This window comes from Dendrobium catenatum, unplaced genomic scaffold (assembly GCF_001605985.2).
Source record: "Dendrobium catenatum unplaced genomic scaffold, ASM160598v2 fragScaff_scaffold_493, whole genome shotgun sequence".
Lineage (NCBI taxonomy): Eukaryota > Viridiplantae > Streptophyta > Magnoliopsida > Asparagales > Orchidaceae > Dendrobium > Dendrobium catenatum.
Window position 1 is genome coordinate 138,197 of NW_021318955.1, and position 14,231 is coordinate 152,427.

A 14,231-nucleotide genomic window follows, 5' to 3' on the forward strand; every position below is an offset into this window, starting at 1 on the left:
TAAAAGATATTGCATATTTTGAAAGGTTTAGATGCAGACTTGAGATAGAGCCAAAAATTAATAGGTCATTCACATAAAGAAGGTGAGTAAAATGTTAATTACCTACAGAAATCCCATGAAATGGATACAAACCTACAGGGGGATTCTCCAATAGGTTAGATAACCCATCCATAATAATACAAAAAATGATAGGGAGAAAGAGGGCAGTTTGGCCTAAGAATAGAAGATGAATCAAAATATTCCTCTAAAGTACCATTTAAGCATATAGAGTAATGCCTATCCATAATACATTCTTTAATCTAAGAAACAAAAATATGAGGAACCCTTTTTTAAGCATCCTATATAAGAGAGATTCTCTTTAGACCTTGTCAAATGCCATGAAAATGTCAAATTTAGTACAATAATAATAAGCCACAATTTATGGCTCAAAAGTTAGAATAATATTGTTTGAAGAAGTTCGATCCTTTTGAAAGAACATTGAGTTAAACTAATAATGAAAGGCATGACCTGAACCATCATATTAGCAATAATTTTAGGCACAATTTTATAAAAGATGCTACAAAGAGAAATGTGTCTGCAGTTACTAATATGGGAAGCATGAATAGATTATGGAATAAGAGAGAGGGTAGTGGCCTTAGCTCTTTATGGAAGGTAGGAAGAGGTGAAGAAATACTTTATTGCTTTAATGATATGGAATATAATTCCAACCCCCCTTATAGAACTCAAATATAAAACCATCAAGTCCCAAAGAAGAAGAGCATGGGGCAGAGAAGACCATATTTTTAATTTCATCATCAGTCATAAGAGCAATAAGAGAATATATTAATTGTTGGGAAATGGCGCTGCCAACAGGGATATCATTCATATTTTTAAGAGAGCGGTTAGGAGTGTTAAAAAAGGCTTTTAAAATGTTAAATGATGACACTAAAAACATAAACAGGTTTAGAAAAGTGCCAACATTAGTTAAAATGTTAAATGATGCAAACTAATTTAATCCATTTTCAAAAATCATACTCCTGTAAAATCCAAATATGTTGTGATGAACAAGATTCTCACCAGCTTTGTTAGATTGAGATAGGAAACAATTAAAATCACTAAAAACAATTCAGGGAAGAGACAGAGTCTCCAATGACCTTCTATTGTTGCCAAAGAGAGCCCCTCTCATTTGGTTGGTTTGAAGCAAAGACCACTGATATTTCAAATTCAGTCAACATATCATACTTAATACGACCATGAATTAATTGACTTGAGGAAAAAGAGAGGGTAAAGGAGAGGCAATCAGCTATTGATTTGTAACAACTCAAACTCTTAACTATCAAGATATTATATGCTTTCGCCTAAAGTTCTCAATAGTTTGACATGTTAGTATAACTTTTTAGGAGGTCACCCATCTTAGGATTTCTTCAGGATGAGCGCGCTTAACTATGAAGTTTCTTAATGAAATTCCAACCATTATACTAAAAGGCATCTCAATGTTTAAGAGTTTAACTTCTTTTAGTTAAGGTGTTTCACAATCTCCTCTACTTGAGTAACTGACATTCTCGTCAGTATCTCGTCAGTATCTCTATCAAAGAATCAGCCACCAGTAGATAGGATTCTAGAGGTGACCCCTACAAGTTCAAGTGATGAATTCTTCTACATACCACTTTGTCTTATATAAGGTTCAAGATGTGGCTTTTATGACATAGTACTATCTTATATGACATTTAATTCTCATATGGTGTATTGCTCCAGTACCATTTATAACAGCCCAAATTCTTAACTATCAAGATATTGTACGTTTTGACTTAAGGATCTCACATTTTTGTCATGTTGGTGTAACTTCCCAGGAGGTCACCCATCTTAGAATTTCTCCGAGATGATTATGCTTAACTACGAAGTTTCTGAATAAAATTCCAACCACTATATCAAAAGACATCTCGGTGTTTAGGAGTTTAGCTTCTTTAACTTGAGGGATTTTACACCAATTTGGCCATATTATACTAGGAGAGGAGCAATTAAAATTGTGAAAACATTCCTCAAAATTAAAAAGGGATTTTTACATACATAACATCTTAAACATAACTATTTACTTATCTCACACCCAAACTTAACTTTTTACATTTCTACCACCTAAGTAGACGTATCCCATTCCCGTCTGCTCCGTTAAAACACGCCTCGACGAGAAATTCTACAGCGCCTTCAGTTCGTGTCCCTTTGTTCTCCCGCTCGGCTAGGTATTCTCCTCTCCCCTTTAACGTTTCTTTTAGGTCTTCGAGAACGAGAGGTTGCGAGAAGAGGTTCTGATTCAGCTTTAGTTCGCCTCTTTCGCTCGGCTAGGTATCCTCCTATCCATTTTACCGTATTTTTTTCATCTTCAAGAACAACACACTGTTCGGCCTACTCTTGATGTTTTCTTGTACATTAGAACGAATTTGTCATAATTTTGCCTGATCCGGGATTCTAACCCTCCCGCATCTACATCTCACCGGTTGCGAGCAGAGGTTCTGATTCTCCTTCAGTTTGTATCCCTCCCTCGCTCGGCTAGGTATTTTCCTCTCCATTTTACCGTATGTTTTTCATCTTCGAGAACAGCACGCTGTTCGACATCCTCTTGATGTTTTCTTGTACATTAGAATGAATTTTGAGTATTTTTTACTGATCCGGGATTCTTACCCTCACGCATCCACATCTCCTACCTTCTGGGAGGAAGCTCTTGAACGAAGCTTTGCGCCCAAATGCATATCTGTATTGACTGATTTTCTTCCCATTGTGGATGGAAGAATAGATTTTCAAATATTGAATGAAAACCAAATGCATATCTATATTAACTGATTTTCTTCCCAAATTTGTACATATTTGTATTAGTTGTTATTGCATTTATTTGGAATATCAAAATGAAAACCAGCGAATGCATATGAGTTCAAATAGATGTTGTTGCAGTTATTTGATCTTTAATCTGAGTGTAAACTAGTGAATGCATATCTGTATTAGACGTTGAATACAAATTTTGTATTTGTTTTGTTATTGCAGTTATTTGGAATATCGGAGATGAGTTCGAGCCGCTCGACTCCCTCAATGAGAAGCCTAAACAATGCAATTTATTGTCGTTGTAATCTGCAATGCAGAATCTATACTTGCTACAAAGCTAACAATCGTGGAAGAAAATTCTTTAGATGCCCCCGAAATAGATCGGAAGATGATTGTAGATATTTTAAGTGGATTGATGATGAAAATGATGAACTACAAGATCTGAATCACTTAAGTAGTGGAAAAGCTGTTGAAGATCATTCCAAGCATGCAGTTTCAGTTACACATGAGTTGCTTCAAATTAAATTCTTATTAGTTATCCTTATTTTACTTGTTGATGTTATTGCCGTCAAATCGCTATCGAAGTCTTGTAATTGCAAATGAATGTAACTTTGAATCTTACAAAGAAACTCTAATGTAATATTTATGTTTTAATTCTATATCATCTGTTCTTCAACGTAAGTGTATGAGATCCTGTTGTGCTTCCTTTTCTGTTGTGCAACTGTACTTCAACGTAAATATAAAAGTAGAGTTTCTATTGTGCTTCTGTTGTGCAACTGTACTTCAACGTAAGTGTATGAGATTCAGTCAGAAGACAAAAAATAGAGCACAAAATCTGTATTGCTAATACAATCAGAACTAAATGTGATCCAAAAACAGAGAACTGACATTGAAGTACAGTTGGTAGACCCAAAAACAGAAATATGTAGCTAATACAACCAGAACTAATGTTGGTATACCCAAAAACAGAGAACAAAATCTTAAATAAAATCTGATCCAACACAAAGAAAAAGCATAAATCCAAAAAGCTGTAGCTAATACAACCAGAAATAAATGTTGGTCTAATCCAACACAAAGCAAAATCTAATAAAAGCAGAACTAAATGCTGTGATCCAACGTGAAATCAGAACTATAATGTGGACGGCGTATATCCAATCTTGTCACCTTCCCCATTTAATGGATTTTTACAGGTACTTCTATGATGGCCACTTAAATTACAACGACTACACCTGTGTCCAAGTTTCGTTTTCTTCCCTGTTTCTAAGAAATTTTTTATTCACCTTTTTTGGGTCTACCACGTGGTCTTAGTGAAAGTGGCGTTGTAACAACCTCCCCATCACTAACTGCAGCCCACATCTCCTTGCCAGGTAGGGTCGATATTGCACCCTCATATGCCAATTTGTACCTAATAATGTAAGAAAAATTTAGATAACCGATACGACACATAGATAGGAATGTTGTGTCAAGGATTTATGAATATACCTATACACATGGTAGTGATCATCAACATAGGTATACCATAAAGAATGTTGTGTAGTACAAATGAATACAGCACTGTGTATACAAGGCATACCACTTTTTTGCCAAACTCCACATGTACAATCCTTCTTTTCTAGATCAACTGCGTGCCTTTCATGAAGACCCTCAACTTTGGCTTTCGTCAATGTTGACTGACGAATTATAAAATGCTCTTTCCTCGTTGTTATGTCCCTTATGTATTCTTCCACATGAGGAACTAGTTGACCTCTCCAAGAGGAGGAAATTACATTTCTTTGCGATCGTTGTTCCATAATCTTGGCCCTAATCATGTCGACCAAATCAACGACTGGCTTATTTCTAGCTTCTTCAACCCAAGCGTTAAATGATTCTGACATGTTGTTTGTGTTGGAATGATTTTTAATGTGCTCTGAAAATGTGGCCTTAGACCACTTGCATGACAAAGAATTTAAATATGCATATACTTGTGAACTAATTTTGAAGATCTCCTCAAGTTTCATATGCCAAACATTTAGGTTATAAGTGTTTGATGCCGTCCAAACCAAATTTTGAAGTTTGATGCCATCTTCGCAACGAAATAATTTTTTAATATTCTTCCACAAGTGTCTCATACACACTCTATGCTCAGCATTTGGAAAAATAAGTTTTATAGCTTCGGCTAAGCCCTTCTCCATGTCGGACATGAAGGCTAAATGTTCAATTTCACTGCCAAAACTTTCAGACAAGTTCCTCAAGAACCACTCCCATGATTTCTTAGATTCTGATTCAGCATAGTTGATTTCTTGAGCCACCCAACTAGTTGTAGCTTGCTTATTTCCTGTTCTATTGACCCCAGGGCATAAATGTGTTGATTCCATTTTTCTAACTTCAAAGGAGTGACCATCACGACACAATGATGCACGTACTCTCCATGGACAACCTCTGTATGCGTAAGTAACTATAACTCTAGATTTGTCACTCGCCTTAATCTTTATAGCATAATTCTTAAAAATTGCATCATACCGTACTGCTTGCTTCAAACTCTAGGCATTTTCAAACCGTGAACTAGCACATAGATTGTTTGCCACATCAATTTAGGGCATAAAGAAATCATCGCACATATCATCTACAACAATATCATTATCTTCTCCAATTTCAGTTAACTGTTTGTCTACTTCAATTTGATTGTTTTGTGATTGGGAGATATCTTCTTCTTGATATTTCATTGCAACCGTCACCTCAATTATATTCCTTTCATAAGAACCGCTAAGCATGTCAGCTACATCTGCATCAGTTGAAATCAATTTATAATTCTTCGGTGACGTCCCATTAACATGATAGTGGAAGTCGAAAGGTTGAATGCGAATCCAATGGCAGAGTGCTTGAACTCGTTCTTTTAACAAAATTAAATTGATTTCATCTCTGTGAAGCTTTAAGGTTTTCTGCTTTCCACCCACATACTTTGTTCGACTCTGACCATGCACTTCAATCCAATATCCACCAAATTTTAGGATAATGAAGCAGAAATTACTTATATCCATCTCTATTTTAGTGAATAAAAAGTGATTTAGTAACAATCTAAAAAATGGAATAAATGGATTAAAATGTAGAGCGCCATTACCCGAAATATGCATCTCTGTTTGTCGTATAAAATATTAGTTGTACTGCTGTATTAGATGTCGGATAGCTTGAAGCAATAGTTTTGCCGAAGAATCTTTCAAAATGATAAACCTGAGATGAAAAATTAGTTTTTCAAATTGATGCAGAAATATTTTTTTTTCAATTTGATGAACCCAAAACGAATCGTTTTTCTTCTCTAAGCAACAGAATTTTTTTTTTCCAATTTGATAAACCCAAAACGAATCGCTTTGCTTTCGTTTTTCAAAGATTGATAGCATCGCTGTTTTTCTTCTCTAAGCAACAATGGAAGATTACATTTTCAAAACTTTGCACCTGAGAGCCTTCACGCAGAAGAAAAATGCGTCTTTGAACAATGCGTCGTTGAAGCAGAGCGTAGATGGCGTATTTTGGCAGAGGCGAGGCGAGGCGAGGCGACGAACAGGCGATGGTTTTGGGAGCAAACTATCACGCGGGAAATATAAGCGGCTCAGATGGCGTATTTTAACGGAGCAGATGGGAACGGGATACGTTTATTTAGGTGGTAGAAATGTAAAAAGTTAAGTTTAGGTGTGAGATAAGTAAATAGCTATGTTTAAGATGTTATGTATGTAAAAATCCCAATTAAAAAATATGATGGGAGAAAGAGAACCAAAGTTCAAGAATAAGAAATCTTAACTTCAAGTATACAAATCATGTCAATATTGCAGGATTGGACAAACTCTATGCAAGAGAGAACTTTATCTAAGCCATTAAACCCCCTGGATGTACCAGGAAGCTATGATTGGAGGGTTCATTGAGATTTGACTGAGTTGTTTTCCTTTTCAATAGCTTTGGATCTGCTAGATTTAGATTGTCTGTGAATAAAAAGATGGACTTTTTTAAAATTATTTAAATATTGAGTATATATATGAAATTTTGGAGGTTGAATATATAAATAGAGAGACCTCTTAGTGTTATATATATATATATAAACCTAGAAAGACCCCCCCCTCCCTTTTTTCTACTCAAATCAATAAGCTGACCTAAATATTACACAAATGTATCTAAACCTGAAATATTCCTGTTAGGTCTGTGCTGGATCCACTCTTAAGGCCTCTAATAATGAAGGTTAAAGCAAAAGACCAAAGCATGGAGCTAGCACAAGCTATGCATAGCACTAAATTATTTTAAGATTTCGTTTCAGACAACTTTTTTACTACTTTTTAAAAGAAAAAAAAAAAATCTAATATAAAAATTTCAAAAAACACTTTTAGAATGCATTAAAAAAACTATCCCTATCAAAGCCTAAATCTGACTTGTAAAAGAATGGAAATCATTAAAAACCATAAATTACATGGGTAGGCTACATGAATCCTTTTTCTCCGTTATGTCCGGTTAAAAGTCAAATTCTTGTTTAAATCTAATAAAGAAATATCATTTCTAATGTCTATTTTAATATTTCTAATGGAAATCCTTAAAAACATAAATTGATAAATAAATAAAAACATTCACATCAAATTTGACACTAAAGCTTTGTTTGGGACAACTTTCTTACTACTTTCTAAAACAGTTTTCTAATATAAAAATTTCAAGCTCAAAACAATTTTATACTAAAAGATTGCTTTACAAACGAAATCTAAATGAACCTCGATCAAATATAGCACATCACAATATGCTACTACATACCACCTTTCTAAATGATTTTATGATATAAACCACAATAATCCATAAAAAGTAGCTCAAAAAACATCTAAATTCAGGCTAAAACGACAAGCAGCTTTACATGATATATTTCATATTTTCAGCACTTAACCTTTTTTTTTTTTGTTTCAAATATTCCACAATTCGTTCTTCAATAAGAGCATATTCCACTTTATACAGACCTGAAGGATCCCATAAAAGAGATTTGCAAGAACCATACGCTCCTCCTTCACTGAACTAGCATTTGAACCCTCTGCAGGCCAACAACCAAACAACAAGTAAGAAAAAGATGAGACCACCTGCTACCATTAGCTTGAATCTGAGGTTCTGAAGCCACATTTTTCGGCGAAGCTGCCTCCCTTGTCTCTGAAAGCTGTCAGCCTGAGACAGGAAAAAAACAGTAACGAGAGAGCAAAAAAATTATGTAACGATATCCTGATAATGGAGCTCAAGAGCCATTAAACTTGCATTCAGATTACTGCTTCTATATGATACATTAAGGCTTCATTTGGGACGGATTTTTTACTGCTTTAATTTTTTAGTAAAAAATTAAAATTTTTGTATTAGAAAGCTAAGAAGTAGTAAGAAAGTCATCCTAAACGAAGCCCAACTGTATTAATCTTAGTATAAATTCAAAAACTCTTAAGCTCATTCTGATGCAAATTATATTAGGATGTTCTTAGAAATAAAAGAGGAATAGAAGAAAGTAAACCATTATGAATACATACCACTTCATTTCATGTTATTTACATATCTAACACTTTAAATTTTAATATTACATTCTTACCGTTCATATAAAATTTTAATATCAAATATAATACTCCTATATTTCATTCCTACCATCCATATCACCTTATAAACTTTAATATTTCATTCCATACACTCATATTTGTTCTGATGCAAATTATATTAGGATAATCTTAGAAATAAAAGAGGAATAGAAGAAAGTAAATCATTATGAATACATACCACTTCATTTCATGTTATTTACATACCTAACACTTAAAATTTTAGTATTACATTCTTACCATTCATATAAAATTTTTATATCAAATATAACCTCCTATATTTCATTCTTACCACCCATACCACCTTATAAACTTTAATATTTCATTCCATACACTCATATTTGTTATATGGGTGGTAAATATGTAATATTAAAGTATTAGGTGTTAGATATGTAAATAGCATGAAATAAAGTGGTACACATGTGAAACCCTTCTTTTTTTTGTTTCTGATGAGTGCATTTTAGTTGTTAGAAATTTGTGGAAAGAAGGGTGAAAACTCCGTGATATTCAATAATGCAGGAAAATACCTGAAACTGTAAGCTTTCAGTCTTATCAACCAAAAGTTCAATCTTCTCCCCACGATCAAGAACCTGTGGAGGGCAAGAATGAGAGGATTTTAATCTCAGGGAGTATATGATTCAATTATACCGGGGATTCTCAAAACATTTAGCTAAGAGCTTCTGTAGTACCCTTAAGTGAAGCAAGAAATACAAAACTGATCACCCTATTGATTTATTTAAACCCTTAATCTTTCGAGCGAGCTAAGAAAATGAAAAGAACCAGCAGTGCAGTGCAAGAACAGCGAGAAATGGCTTCAGATCATTAAAAGCAAGATCACTTAATGCATGTTTTGCTCCCACGCTGAATTCACCAGATAGCAATTACTTGGCAACATCAATTACATATGAAGTATATACTAATGATGCATAAAATGATTATAAAATAATTAAAACTTTTAAAAAAAAAGTAATGAGCTAAACAAAAACTTCAGCTCTCAATGTTTATATAATAATTAATACTAATGATAGAAAAAAGGAAATATTTAGAATAGCTAAGCAACAAAATCTCTAGAGACTTTTATCAAACTAGATGCATTAGAAGCAAAAATAATAAAATCTTAATTAAAGATGGAGACAGAAAAAAAAAATATTATTTTGAGAAATCGTTAAATTAGAATTCAAATGGAGAAATTATTTTTGAAAAATCTAAGAATAATATAACAAGATATATTCTAGATCGGTCCCAAAAGAAAATGAAGTTGAGTTGGCTCTAAAGAAGATGCATGAAGTAAGGCTTTATGTCTAGTTAAATATAAATTGAAATTTGAAGAGTTATAGGACATGGTGCAATTTGATAAGAAACACTTATAGATCTCAAGTAATTCCTATCAATCTTTCGAAAACAGTAAGAATTCTCCAAAAACATCCTAACAAAATCAGAAAAATAGCAAATAATTTGTATTATTTGATGAAAGGGAAACGAAAAAATACAGATACAATTGATCTTCTATTCGAGAGGAGGATCTATCTCTCCCAATTCTCTTGACGCCGCTAGAGCCCAAACAAAACCTAAGAGAGACCTCAAATTTCAGCCAAATTCAAGATGCCCTAACCCTAGGAAAACAAACTATTTAATGCATATAATCCAAAAGAAAATCTCAAAACAAACCCTACATTCAAATTTCCCTCTTACATCCCTCCAAAAACCTTCCTATTCTGACTCCTAGAGCCCGCAGTTTAAGCTACATGTAGTGGAGGTGGACAAGTTCCGTGCTGTCTCCGCGATGGACTGGCTTGGCCAGTCTAACACAATTCTGCTAACAAATTTTTTCAATGAAAAAGGGGATACCAAAAAGGAGGATATCAAATGATTGGAAAAAAATATTTCAATACTAATGTTCAAAAATAACTAAGAGATTAACAATTACACCAACAATAGAAGAAATAAATTTATGAATGAGAACTTGAAGTTATTGTCAACTATAATTGAATCAAATTTATGATTTATAAAATAAACTTGTGGGAGAGGGTTAGAAAAATTATATTAATTTTGCAGAATCTATTTAATTCCATCCCATGATTTATTATGGAAGCAATTTTTGTGTCAAGATAATTAATTAAAAAGTATAGAGAAGAGAAAATATCATCCTATGATTGTCATTGATCCTGAAAAAGCATACGATAAAGTACAACAAGAATTGATTTGATCCATATCAAAGGTAGCAAATTTTTCATTTGATACAAGACTAACTAACTAGTATTGGTAATTGTGAATTGGCTAAAATGTTTCCAATTATAATAGAATTGCATCAATAATCAACATCGATCTTATATCTTTCTGTATTAATTATGGAGATACTTATAAATGAAAATGAATTTAAGGTGTCAAGATACATGCTTTTTCATATGATGCAATTCTATTTGATGAGGCATCTGTTGAAATAAATGGAAAGTTAGAGCAATGAAAAAAATAGTATGAATATAGCATAGAATTAGTGGAACAAAAGAAGCGTATGTTATAGAATTAGATAAAAAAATTGATCCCAAATAATTCATGATAAGGCTAATGATGATGTATTATTTCACCAACAATTATCATACCTACACCTCATAATCACCATCATGGCCCTTGTTCCATATCTTGGATTTGCTACGTGACTTCCTCATAGGCTCATATAGCTAAATTTTTTGTGCTCATCAACTTCAGCTAAACCAGGTTGAACAATTTTCATCATGTTGGGTTTATCAGCCCCTCTGCATTCTTCGCATTAATTTTAGATAACAACCTACATCCAATATATCATGCCAATCTATCCTCCTATATTGATTGCATGATTTTGTTTTCTTTAATAACAAAACAATTCCATATAGCTGACACAACTTTCATTTTACAGTATTATAGATTATTCAAATATATATATATATATATATATACAAAAAAAATTAAGTAGTTGAAAAAACTAAGGAAATTCACAGATTATGTAAGCCCTTTACTTACAATATTAGGTTCTTTCTGTATTAATAAAAAGTGTTAGACCAATCATAATAGAAAATAGATTAGCACAAATGCATTATTCATAGGTGTGAAATAACACCCAAAGAATTAAGGTAACGATCTCAACCGGCAACAACTGATCAGGTCACATTTGGATCTGGTTCCTGGACAGCTCAGTTCTATAATTCTGTCACCTGAAACAGGTCCAATCTGAACCTACCAATATTATAAATCTGAATTTAAACTAACAGCCTCACTTTCCTGAGATTCACTTTCTCTCATTATCATCTCCATCTACGTCTCTCACTCTGACCTTTGTCTCTCACCCTCGCTAGTTATGTGGTGGATAGAGGGAAAGGGAAGTAGAAGGCAGCTGTGGTAGGCAATGGCAAAAGCAGTTGCTGCAAGCAATGGCAAAGTTGGATGCAGAAAGAAATGGAAAATGCTTCAGCAACAATAAGGCAATGGCAAAAAAGGCAAGGACAACAAAGAGGAAGCAGTGTGACCATGATGGTGAGGTCTAATAGACGAACAATGACAAACACTAAAGACACGGAAGTGATGAGGGCGAGTCAAAAAACATAAATTGTCCCACTCCATGTAAAATTTGCATTTTACTGACCGAAAACTACCCTACACCTTATTATGGCTAATCAGTACAAAAATACAACAACCATGAAATGAAGGATGGGCTACATATTGTGGAAAAAAGTAAAGATGGGTCATGCTGCCGTATAACTTTGCATCAAGCATGAAAAATAAAAGAATAAGCGACAGCAGTGAAAGGAAAAAATCGACGACCGGTAGAAAAAGGAATTCACTGATATGGGGGGTATTTCATTTGCGGGTAAAGCAGAGGGTTTGTAAGGTATGTTTGGTTGGTTGTAAAAGTGAAAATAATGCAATGTAAATATAGTATAAAGTTAATACAGTGTAAAGTAAATACTCTGAGCCTGTTTTGTTGGCTGTAAAGTAAATGCATGGGAACTATTTTTTTCTGTTTGGTTGGGTGTACGCAAAGTAAAGTAAAATCCTACTTTGTCATTTTTATCACAGAATTCATGTACAAGCATGCACGACAACTTGAAACTATGGACACCAACACTGCAAAATCCATACATGCAAAATCCATACATAAAAAACCGAAAGAACACAAATAAGAAGTACAAACATGCATTCATGGTACTAAATTAAAAGAAACTTTGGTTGATTTCTATTGTCCATAATCAACCAAAACCCATTTCAATCTCAAACAAAACCCCATCACAAACAGATTTCACAGAGCAGCAGAGCCACAATAACAAACTAGGTCTGAGAAACAAATCGGGTAAAGTACCTTGCAATACATGCCATTCACCAGCACGTCGAGCTGCTCCTACGCTACCGCGACCATTGCCGATCTAGAAAACCCTTCTCTGAGGAAGGAGATGATTTGTTATTGACTATTTTGTCTTCGGAATCCAATGATAAATACTTTCCAATTTTCAAAATCCAACGATTTGAAAATGAGCAAACTTTTCTGATCAGATAGGAAAGGAATGTTGTCAAAGGAAGTTACTGTGAAGTCGAGCAGCAATGATAGAGTCGAAGAATCGACTCCTCACGTCAAGCAACAAAGTTGAACGGCAACGGAGAAATATAGAAGATGAAAATCAAACCTTGGATGCCTATGAAGGAGTGATGTCGAGTAGCAACGAAGGAGTCGACGAAGCTACTGCGTTCCCGAGGACTGCTCTCTCAGGCCTCGTGAATTCATTTCTCAATCAATTTTGAGCGGGTTTACTTTACGCAAAAAATGAACTAAAAGTGAGTGTTTGGAATACATTAGGAATTTATTTCACTTCACTTTGTGGCCAACCTAAACCAAAAAATTAAAAAGCAAAGCATTCACTATGATTTGCATTTACTTTTCCTCCAACCAAATAGCCCCTTAGAGTACATCAAAATTATCCTTTGCAATTATTTTATTCTGAACACTTCACACAAAAAAGGCAGGTAAATCTTTTACTTTATACCATTTTATCTCAAACCAAACTGACCCCTTATTATAATATCTAACAATCACATGTTCCTAAATTAACGAGCAAACACAACCAACAATTTTGTTGCAGCATATCTAATGGTATCAAATAAAGATAAGTCATCCAGAAAGTAATCCAGCACCTACTTACATTCAAATCGTAAAATTACATAAAAACATACTTGTCAATAGAGAAGATCATGCATTTCACTAAGTATTTATGTAAATCTCGTTTATGATCTAGATGTTGACCTTATATATATATATATATACACACGCGCGCGTATATTTATTTGAGTTGTTTGGTTAATACATTCATGATATTCCATCATATGGCATTGTATCCTCTTACCATCATACTTGCTTACACTTACATGATTGATAAATTCCTATGATGCACCGACACTCCGTTTTAAGAGGCAGTGCAGTGTCGGACACGTGTCGGACACGGACACGTGTCGGACACGGACACGTGTCGGACACGGACACGTGTCGGACACGGACTTACACTTACATGATTGATAAATTCCTATGATGCACCGACACTCCGTTTTAAGAGGCAGTGCAGTGTCGGACACGTGTCGGACACGGACACGTGTCGGACACGGACACGTGTCGGACACGGACACGCGCCCGACACGGACACGCGCCCGACACGGCGGGGACACGTGTCCGACACGTTTTGAGTGTGTCCATTTAAAAAAAAAAAACTTACGCCGGACACGCGTGTCGGACACGCGTGTCCGGCTATTTCATATTTTAAATAAAAAAAAAATAAAAAAACATAAGGATTAAAAATTTAAAACCGGTTCATTTCCTATTTGCCCTAATCCCACCCGTTGTTGCTTTCACGGGAGCGAAAC

At 34.4% G+C, this 14,231-nt stretch overlaps 2 protein-coding genes across 3 annotated transcripts in view; both read right to left on the bottom strand.

Moving 5' to 3' along the window:
- Window positions 1-3,727: 3,727 nt before the first annotated feature.
- LOC114579560 lies at window positions 3,728-6,711 on the bottom strand. 2 transcript variants are annotated; one of them, XM_028694499.1, is made up of 2 exons: window positions 4,364-6,711; window positions 3,728-4,195 (listed from the first exon to the last, which is right to left on the bottom strand). In XM_028694499.1, exons 1-2 carry the CDS (start codon window positions 5,142-5,144, stop codon window positions 4,095-4,097), a joined length of 882 nt encoding a protein of 293 aa, XP_028550332.1. In that variant the 5' UTR covers window positions 5,145-6,711; the 3' UTR covers window positions 3,728-4,094. The 2 variants fall into 2 exon arrangements, with proteins under 2 accessions (XP_028550332.1, XP_028550331.1); XM_028694498.1 differs by having other exon boundaries at window positions 4,273-6,711.
- An 818-nt stretch (window positions 6,712-7,529) lies between these two features.
- LOC110108150 (vesicle-associated membrane protein 727) overlaps window positions 7,530-14,231 on the bottom strand; it is a 17,199-nt gene continuing 10,497 nt past the window's right edge. Inside the window, exons 4-5 of the mRNA XM_028694501.1 lie at window positions 8,882-8,944; window positions 7,530-7,947 (exon numbers count right to left, since the gene is read on the bottom strand). Of these exons, the coding sequence (XP_028550334.1) occupies window positions 7,804-7,947; window positions 8,882-8,944 (207 nt within the window). The 3' untranslated portion in view covers window positions 7,530-7,803. The remainder of the gene's footprint in view (window positions 7,948-8,881; window positions 8,945-14,231) is intronic.

What these genes read in the sequence shown, in the direction of transcription:
- LOC114579560 (XM_028694498.1), bottom strand. Translation starts at nt 5,144, where the DNA reads ATGGAATCAACACATTTATGCCCTGGGGTCAATAGAACAGGAAATAAG. An exon ending in GATCACTACCATGTGTATAG is followed by an intron (nt 4,196 to 4,272) that starts GTATATTCATAA and finishes TTACATTATTAG; the next exon opens with GTACAAATTGGCATATGAGG.